We start from the raw sequence: 10,435 nt of genomic DNA on the forward strand, positions 1-10,435 counted from the left end.
ATATGTGTATAGTTCATTCGATTTATTTTTAAAAATAAATATTGTTCATTTAATAAAAAAAAATTGCACGTTTTAGTTAAAAAAATATTTTTGAATAGTACCTTTAAAAATGTTCATAAGGTACCAATGCATACCTTTAAAAAAATATTTTTTCGCTTAAAATAAATCTGAAGAAGACAATTAAATTTCTCATTAATATTAACTACAAATGACTATCTTGTCTACTTAAGATTATACTTAATTATTTTGTAATTTAGCGTAGATTCAAAAAAAATTAGTTGAATTTTTCTTTAAATATAATCAACTAAATAAATTAGTCTATATATATTGGATGTTTTTCAAGAGAAAAAATAATATTATTTTGAAAATTAGATATTTCTAAAAAATAATTGATGATAAGACATTTACAACTATGCCATGAATAATACATTAGATTTTTATGGCCAAAAGAATTTTCCCATTAGGATATACATTTTAAGAAAATAATTTTCATTTAATATAGAACTTTTTACCGAAGGAGACAATTAAATTCATGTTAATATTATACATAAAAATATGTTTTTAAATATAATTTGAAAAATATTTCAATAACAATAAACAAAACTCAAAATACATTCGAATTGATAAAAATCAACACATTATAGAACTACGTAATTTAATTTTTTTAAACATAATAAATAAATATGTAGTTTAATTTTTTAAATATGTAGTTTTAAATACGTAATTTAATTTTTTAAAACATAATATTTAAATATGAAGTTTATTTTTTTAAAAGATAATATTTAAATATGAAGTTTAATTTTTTAAAACATAATAATTAACAATATCAAAACTACAACGTTAATGTGTAACTATCTTGGTTTGTTGTGAAATAGGATCGACACTTATGAATCATATGATTTTTAATATTTCTTTATTGAGTCGATATCTACCGATTCTAAAGTATTTTGAATATTGACTGTTATTATTGAACTATTTTACATTATATTTTAAAAAATAGTTTAAAATTGAATTAAAAAAATTATTTAAAATTGAATTTAAATAATTAGTTAAATAGGTAATTTAAATTTATTCATATAATAAATACAATAAAATTACTTAATTTTAAAAATTCTTAATCAGTTTCAAAAAAATATTAATTTGAGAGCAAAGAAAATATATATTGTGACTACAACTATGTATACTTAATATTTGAACATATCATTTAATAAAACAACAAATAATACTGATAAAGAAAAAATATACATGTGATGAAACTTTGATCTAGTTCATGTTTAATAAATTTGTGTTGTCATTATCATCGGAGAACTATGAAGATGTTTCTCTTTCAATTTTTTTTTTATAAAAGTTTATTTTGAAATCATAAAGAACGTTCTATATCCTTTCCTAGTTATTATAATTTTTCAATGAAGCACCATCAACATTTTTTCCCAAAAAAATATTTGTATACCTCTCTAGTACTAAAATAAATAAATAAATAAGTATTAATTTTAGTGAGTCTTTATTTGTGTATGATGTGATTCATATACGTTCGAGGATATGAAAGCAATCATATAATGGACGAAACATGATGGTAATTTCAGTTTTCTTCATATTTCCTTCACATACATCCTAAGTATAATCGGATAAATATATTTTTATCAATTATAGTGAGTTATAGTACTTTAATTTAAGTTATTTTTAAATATGTAAATTATATTTTAAAAATAAATAAAGATTCTATGTTCAAATTTATGATCAAAATTAAGAAGCTTGATTCTCGATAATCACAAGATATCACTTAAATTGGGACAAATGAAGTATATCATTGGAAGGAGCGATGTGAAATATTAATATTCCGAAATCAAAACTATCAAATATACTTGAGTCCGGAATCCTAAAGGGCAAAAAAAAATTGACAAAAATTTCAAAGGGGTACATCAATTTTTTTACCAAAAGAGCAAAAACGCTCCTTACGTAGCGATTTTCTTTTGACGCTGCTACTCCGTTATAATCAAAATTGCTGACCTACCAGCGATTTTGTCCAAAAAAAAATTCCTTTTTTTTAAAGAAAATCGCTGCCCGAGAAGCGTTTTTCACAAATTATTTTTAATAGTAAAATTAGCAGTGATTTTCTTTTAGAAATTAAAAAAAATAAAATTGGAAATCGCTCCACTTGTAGCGATTTTGGTTTTTTTTTTTTTAATAACACTACAATTGTTTGAATTTTTTTTTTGAGAAAATCGCTGACAAAGAATTTTTTTTTACCGAAATCGCAGTCAAGGCAGCAATTTTTAAAAGTTTTTTTTTGTTACTAAAATCGCTACATGTGGAGTGATTTTCAATTTTTTTTTTATAATTCTGAAAGAAAAATGCTGCTAATTTTGATATTTAAAATTTTTTTTTTATAACAACGCTGTCATAGTAGCGATTTTATTTTATTTTAAAAAAAAATCGCAAAAAATGCTTCTCGGGGAGCGATGTTCTTAAAACAAAGGAAATTTTTTTTGGACAAAATCACTAGTAGGTTAGCGATTTTGATTCTAACAGAGTAACGACATCAGAAGAAAATCGCTTTGTGGGGAGCGCTTTTATCCTTTTGGTTAAAAAAATAATTTGATGTACCCCTTTGAAATTTTTGACAATTTTTTTGCCTTTAGATTCCGGACTCAAATATACTTACCAGTTTTATAAATAATGAGATTTTGAATGGAAGGGACACTGTGAAATATTAATATTCCAAAAATCAAAACTATCAAATATACTTACTAGTTTTATAAATAATGAAATTTTGAATGAATTACGAATAAAGAATAGAATATTAGTTATATTTTGGTACCGTTAATTTGTTGAATTATTTTCCGAAAGTTTATATTGCCAACTATTCCTAGTAACGAGGTTCGTGGTTGCTAGTTGCTACTACCTCCTTATGAAACAAATAAAAGATATGTAAAGTTTTAGAGTTTACATGCAAGGAGGGTTCACTAACTCGAGGTTCCAGATCAGGTCCTTGATAAAAAGTTTGGGGATCTTCTCATAGTTGGTTAGTTTTGTAGCTATGCCTATCTCTTATTTTCTATTATCTAGGTAGATAAACAAATTTTGATTGTAATTAACGAAATATTTTTTAAATTATAATTTAAAATTTATCTACAATATAAATAGGTAATTTTTTTTAAAGAAATTGGTATGAAATATATTTTTATTACTTTGATCAAAATATGATAATAATGTTATTACATTATAGATTTCGTTAAAATTAATAACATTATTTTTATTTTGTTCATTTGTTTCGTTATAGAACGACATTAAATTATATACTCAATCAATTTTTTTTCCTTTTCTTTTTTAGACGAAATTAATATTTTTCTTAATAAAAAATTGTCATATAGTTTAAAAGAAGCATAGAAAAAAAAGGATTAATAATGTAAGGGTAGAATAGACATTTTAAAAAGTCAGTTAGGAAAAAAAGGCAAAGAATGATTATTTCTCAAAATTGAGGAAAAATTTGATTTTTAAAGTAAAGTTGGAAATGTAAATGATTTTCACCCATTTCAAATAGTCTAGTTTTTCTCTGTTTATGTTTAGTTATTGCTTTTCATTTCCTTTAGGTATAGAAACAAATTAGTTATAGAAATCACATTCTAAATAATCAATCTTTACTGAAGTGGACTTTGATAGACAACTTGGAACCGGAAGGGAATTAATGATGGCTTTAGAAAACAATTATGTACTGCTAAAATTAATAAGGCAACAATTTTGATTCATGTACTTATCGAGTAAACCAAGAGACTTAAGCATCGGATTGCTAAGCCAAAGCGCGGCTGACCTTTCGCCTATTCCAAATTAAAGTTTTGCCTCCATTTTTTATGACAAAAGATTTGAAATAAATATAAATACTAGTTCAAAAATTTAGCCTTGTTTTGTATCCGGATATATTATTATTCTCTGCATGCAGGCAAAAAGATATTCCACTAATTGCTCATGGGATTTCTCGCCCAAAACTAGCTTGTTTATTAATCTTTCAAGCATAGTCACAAAGAGAATTACATTTCATTAATTAAGAGGACACAATAAAGGTGAAAATTAGGAAGGAAGAAACTAAAATGGGACACACGTACTTGAAATGTTGCAATACAGAGTTCTTCATCTATATTGCAGCAGTTGTGTTTCTAGTCTTGTGTGCTGGTCTCATGTCTGGCCTCACGTTAGGCCTCATGTCTATGAGCGTCATTGATCTTGAAGTTCTTGCAAAATCTGGAACGCCCAAAGACCGTCTCCATGCTTGTATGTACTCTCCACATATATTCATTGATTTCTTCTTGCTCCAATATTTCCAATTATAGAGTTAACAAGTGAAAATTTTAAGACATTTTTCTTGGTCTTTTGACAAGATTGAAGAGTTGATTTTTTAATCGTGTACCAACATGTTTAACTGCTACTTTTCTGGTAACTTCAGCAAAGATCTTGCCCATTGTGAAGCAACAACATCTATTGCTATGTACGCTTCTGATTAGCAACGCTGCTGCTATGGAGGTAACCGCTGCTGCTATAAAAGAAGCCGTAACAATTATTATTCAATTGCAATTGAAAGGAATACTTTGATTTCTCAGGCACTTCCTGTTTTTCTGGACGAATTAGTGCCAGATTGGGGAGCAATTCTTCTTTCAGTAACATTGATACTCCTCTTTGGTGAGGTTAGTTCTCGAATTTTACAAATTAAACGCCTTAGCATGTGCAAAAAGGGATTTTTTAATATATTTTTTCTGCTTTTGCTTTCATTTTCTATTGAGTATAATGTTCCAATTAAGTAACATTTTGGTATGTAGATTATACCACAATCTCTCTGTACAAGGTACGGGTTAGCCATTGGTGCAACTGTTGCTCCACTTGTTCGAGTTCTTATTTGGTTTTGGTTTCCAATAGCCTATCCAATAAGCAAGGTGCGAATACAGGAAACGCAGCTTATTGTGTTTTTTCCAACAACAACAGAAAAAATAAATTGATGAATTTACTTACTCCATCAAGAAAAGAATAGTATGTGTAATTTTGCCTTCTTATGTTCTTAATCACCAGATCTTAGACTACCTGTTGGGAAAAAGGCATAAGGCTCTATTTCGAAGAGCTGAACTGATGACATTAGTTGACATGCACGGTAATAAGGTATTTACCTATCACTCTCTGCTGAAAGACTCTTGTTCTGTCCCTCTTTTAGTTTTTAAGGATGAAAAATGTTTGGTGCTTTCAGAATTAAAGGCAAATCCAGAAAGACTTATTTATGTTTTGCACATATATAGGGTTCGAACACATAACACTGGGTTCTGCTAAACATGGCTGGACCGACCACTATTCAGAATCTACATTTCCTCCTCCTTGACTTAATCCTAGTTTGATGCAAATTGTACATCTACTTGCCAATCCTGACCACTTGACTGTTGTATAGTCTCAAACTCCTTAGAGGCTTCTTAGACACTGTGGAGATGTCATATGTTATTAACTTCTCGTTGTTGTTGCTAATCAGGCCGGAAAAGGAGGAGAATTATCCCTTCACGAGACAAATATAATTGCAGGAGCACTTGAGCTCACTGAGAAGACTGCAAGGGATGCCATGACTCCTATATCTGAAACTTTTGCTATTGATGTCAATGCCAATCTTGACAGGTACATTTCACTAGAGTTAACATGACCACTACCAAAATAGATAGAAATCGATAATGTCTACTATAATTTATTATGCATACCTAATAAATGATGTCTTTGAGCAGGGTTCTGATAAATTTGATCTTGGAGAAGGGACATAGCAGGGTTCCAGTGTACAATGAACATCGAGCAAACATAATTGGACTTGTCCTGGTAATTATTTTCTGCTGTCTCAGTAATGCACATGAGAATGTGTCGCTGAGATATAGTTACCTTTCCGATATAATTTGATAAGATCCAAGCGGTATATGTGAGATATGTTGTTCATGCTAAGTTTCAAAATAGATGAACTTAAACATATCCCTGGAAATTATGCTGACCTTCTTCCTAGAATTAAGCTGGGAAGTGCTGGTGTCCCAAGAGCAAAATCTTTCATCTTATCCATTACAGGTGCCTGCTCCAATAAAATAATATGATGTCTATCCATGGACCATGGAGCAATAAATAGCAAAGAAGTATGAAGAGATACAGTACCCACAGAAAGAGGAAAAGGAAACGAAGGGTTTAAAGGAATAAAAATTTCTCAGATTTTCCAAGAGACTAAAAGACTCAGTAATTAGTGCAAAGAGAACCGATAAGCAGAAATTTCTTGTCAAAGCATGAAGTATAATTACAAACTACTTAGCTTCACCTAGGATGTGAGAAAGTGGTTTTACAAACCGCCTGAATCTTTATTGATTCAAACTGGATCATGATTCAGAATCGAGTTCTTCTTTGAGTTAAAATAGCTGTCTCATATAGATGCCTGACTCTGTTAATGTATGCTTAATTACTAATTATGGTGATAACATCATAAGAATTTATTGTTCTGATTAACAGGTGAAGAATTTGGTGACGATTAATCCAAATGATAATGTGCCCGTGAAGAATGTAACAATACGGCGTATCCCAAGGTAGTTTAGCTGGAAACAAAATATCCAAATTGTCTCTTGGATGTTATCTGCATAATAGTCAGTATCACAAATTCCAATTTCTTATTTGACTCTCAGTTCTAACACCTAACAAACTGCTGTAATATTTTCTTAGCTTAGTTAAAGTCCCCTGACATCGTTTGCACAACATGCTAGAGTTTCAGCGACAATGCCATTGTATGACATACTAAATGAATTCCAGAAAGGTCTCAGCCACATGGCTGCTGTTGTGAAAAAGCCAAATGGCACAATCGAGAAAGGAAGCGCCAATCTGTCCACTGGTGGTGAGGAAGAACTTACAGTTCTATATATTTTCTAGTCATTTTACTGTAATCTTGCATATCTATACCTCTGCCTTCTGTCTTACTTTTCCGCGGTAATTTCTACATGTGAAATGCTATATCAGTAAGAGAAGTGAGATTGAACATTCCTGGGGAAATGTTTTATCAAAGGAAAAGCTCGAGGGCCAGACGATCATTGAGGAAGTCAAAGAGATTCAGTGCAAGTATTTCGCGAAGGGAGTTGTCAAAAAGCAGAAGGTGGTCAGAGGAAGTTCACCCTGAGATCCTGCCAATTAAGGAAAAATCACTTTCAACTCTTTCTTCCGAAGAAGTAATAGGAATCATTACCATGGAAGATGTCATTGAGGAGCTTCTAAAAGTAAAGAAAATGTTCCCTCCTGTAAGTTTATTTTTATATCTATCACCTAAAATTGGTACTAATTTCTTGGTGTAGGAGGAGATCTATGATGAGACAGATCATGTTGATGCCAATTCCATGTCTAGACTCGGCCGCGCATCAGCATAGACAAGTCACACCGGGTAATGTACTCATGAAGCACCAAATTCAACATTATTGATGTTATTTGAACAACCTGACGGAAGAAGCAAATACACTTGAAATCATATTAGTCAATTTCCTTGTGATTATAAATGAATCGATTTGCACAAGCTATTTATTCCTCATCTATGTAACATGTCGATCCCTGACCCCCTCTTAATTTTGACTTATAGCAAAATTATATCAGTTATTACGCCTCTGCATCTCTGACTTTCCACGTGTTTGGAGGGGTACTACAGGTAACAGGCTTAAAGAAATAAGTAGGCATATTCTGATTAATCATTTCAATAACAACGACATATAGTATAATCTCAAAAGTAGGTGCAAACATAACACCATCGGTTACAGAGATTGTTTCAAATAAATCCAGGCTAAAAACTTCAAGTGGGTTGGAGTATCTCGTATGTACATTTGAAGCTCTAGGCCTGTCCACTAGCCCACGGGCTATCTCATGGGACTGGTCCATCTGGCAAACGTGTGAGTCCATTATATTTATTAAAAAAACTACAACTTTTTTGTTTTTAAGAAAAAAAAGACTTGAAGAGATTGGTAGGCACGATTAATTACTTTAGGTATCTAATCTTAAATGTTAATGAGTGGTTGTTAATTATTTGAGTTCTTAGGTATAATACTTATTAATTAGAGAGGTACGGCTTTGGATAAATCAATGAGAGTATAACATGTAGCCTACCTAATTGATTCAGATTTCAAAGCAAAGTACATCAGAATAATAGATCAAATGAACTTAGATGAATAGAAAACTAGGATAAGCAAGAAAATAATGGGTTCTATTAGTCAAGATAGTTGTGCTGTTGTGACGATACATGTCGAAGGTATTCCGCCATTAGTTATATTGGAAGAATAATTTTAAAAGGTCTCAAAGTTAGTTTGATAGTCATGTTAAAATTTAAAATTTGTAATTCAAATTCTTAAAAGCTGTTTAAGTTATGTCATATATGAAAATGAAATGGTGTTAAAATTCGGAACATGATATAGTGGAGGAATTAATATCCCATCAAATACATGAAATACTACTATTTCAATTTAGAACGTGCCTAAATGATATGTTTTATGTAATGTTACTAATCTTGAAAAGATCAATTTAATAATTTATTTAATAGAGGTATAATACATAGACATTTTAACTTGATTTTACTTGGCAATTAAATATTCTTATAAAAATGTACATTTAGATATTTCAACTCATTTTTATTGTATTTCATGGACATTTACATAACACAAAAAAGGATATTTAGATGATCATTTTAATATAATGAAAACAAATCGAGATGTCTAGCTAGATATACATTTTCAAATTAAAAATTTTAATGGTCGTTTTAACAAAATTATATTTGGAATTTTAAATATTGTGGAAACACCGTTTGCCTAGGTGGAAGCGTTCCAGAATGTGGGAGGAGAAAAGAGAGGGCCCATTGATACCATTATGACGCATGTCATTCTCCGTTGGCCCATTAATGAGATGGGTCAATCTTCACTTTGACCACTCTACTTCTTTTTCTTTTTTCTTTTTTCTTTTTTTCCACAATATTTTACTCTCTTTTTATTTAGATCTGATGTTACTTTCGGTGGGGGAGTTGAATATTTGTCTTCTGGGGCCCATCCAATCTGCTTGAATGTTTTTATTCTTCCATAAGACGAAAAGGCATATCATAATAACACCATTATTAACTTCAAATTTAAATCACTTTGCATTTGTCTTTCTCCTAATTATAAATCTAATTTCTTTTCTTCTGTGATAAACTGAGAATAATGTTTTTTTTGTATTATTACTTTTTCATGACGGAAAAATAAATACGTAGTTAAACTTGGTATTAGTCATCACAAATGGAGTTAGTAATATACCCTCTTCATTTATTTACTATGTAAATTACGGTAGACCGTAACTTTTTAATTTTTAAGAGTGAAATTTATGTATTTAAAAATTGTTGTCCATCTTGTATTCCTAAGATACTTAGAATAAAACTTTGAAGAAATTGGTAAGAAACAACAAAGTTTAAAGAGTATATTTTCAAACTAGAAAATTAAAACTAGTAGAGAAAATAGAATCAGAAACAGATTAGAAATAATATAAAAATATTTTTCTCAAAGAAAGAAAATTGAGCCCACTGAATGCACAGTGTCCCCTTAAGGAAATTATTCCCCTCAAGTACCCGAGGTTAACAGAATATATCCTCTCAGGATAGAACGATCTTACTCACCGGTGTATCGGTACCTAAAACCACGATGTCAGCGAACCACTCAACGGCAGTAAAGTACACTTTGAATACTAGATTTAGTAGTAGTAGAAAAAGTTCAGAAAAATTAGTTCAACTAAAATGAGAGGAAATCCCTCAATTTATAGAAAACAAAGGGTAGTGTGAAAAAGTACTTATTGTGCCTTACTGGAAAGGTCACAAACCTTTGGAAAAGTCACAATCTTTCAGAAAGGTCACAACCTTTCATAAAAGTCACAACTGTTCATAAAAGTCGCAACTCTTCTGTAACAACCCGGAAAATGATAGAGTGAAACTAGAGCCTCACATGTGAGTTTGGAGTCGAGAACTTAATGAAATGATTATATTTGAATTTGACCCAAAAAGTTCTTAAAAATGTGCTTCGGAAGTTACCGGAAACTTGTTTAGCTCTATATAAAAAGATCCGTTTCGTTTTTCGAAAATCCGACTTCATATTCTTGTTTAGGGGGTCAAATTGAGTGGGAAATGGGTCTAACCCAAATTTTAGAGCAACCGTATCAAAATCCGAAATTTCAAAGTGAAGCCTTTTTCGAGGGTCTACTTTGGAGGGTCATATCTCCTAGCACACAAATTATTTGGGTGGCCAATAATATATCCATGGAAAGCCCTTTGAGTTAGCTACCTAACGCACTTCGTTTCATCTCATTCGGAGTTCGGACGAAGAAGTTATGCCCATTTTCGTAAAATCTGTCCGGCAGAAAAAGGCAATTTCCAGTAGCTAATTTTACTGTTCACCCGCCCCATTTTTTT

At 30.6% G+C, this 10,435-nt stretch overlaps 1 protein-coding gene across 1 annotated transcript; it reads left to right on the top strand.

Annotated features, from left to right (window-relative positions):
- Positions 1–4,084: 4,084 nt before the first annotated feature.
- On the top strand, positions 4,085–7,472 carry LOC125846364 (DUF21 domain-containing protein At2g14520-like). The gene is made up of 11 exons (XM_049525769.1): positions 4,085–4,266; positions 4,439–4,515; positions 4,593–4,676; positions 4,809–4,922; positions 5,056–5,142; positions 5,501–5,640; positions 5,745–5,832; positions 6,499–6,572; positions 6,747–6,874; positions 6,997–7,250; positions 7,326–7,472. The coding sequence occupies exons 1-11, from the start codon at positions 4,086–4,088 to the stop codon at positions 7,395–7,397; spliced, it is 1,299 nt and encodes a 432-aa protein (XP_049381726.1). The 5' UTR covers position 4,085; the 3' UTR covers positions 7,398–7,472.
- Positions 7,473–10,435: the final 2,963 nt, after the last annotated feature.

Source organism: Solanum stenotomum, chromosome 12 (genome assembly GCF_019186545.1).
Source record: "Solanum stenotomum isolate F172 chromosome 12, ASM1918654v1, whole genome shotgun sequence".
NCBI classification, from domain to species: domain Eukaryota; kingdom Viridiplantae; phylum Streptophyta; class Magnoliopsida; order Solanales; family Solanaceae; genus Solanum; species Solanum stenotomum.

Bases quoted from the DNA above. Each gene is read 5' to 3' on its own strand.
- LOC125846364 (XM_049525769.1), top strand. From the start codon at position 4,086: ATGGGACACACGTACTTGAAATGTTGCAATACAGAGTTCTTCATCTAT. The intron at 5,641-5,744 runs GTACATTTCACT...GTCTTTGAGCAG, and splicing joins GTCAATGCCAATCTTGACAG to GGTTCTGATAAATTTGATCT. The intron at 6,875-6,996 runs GTGAGGAAGAAC...ATGCTATATCAG, and splicing joins CGCCAATCTGTCCACTGGTG to TAAGAGAAGTGAGATTGAAC.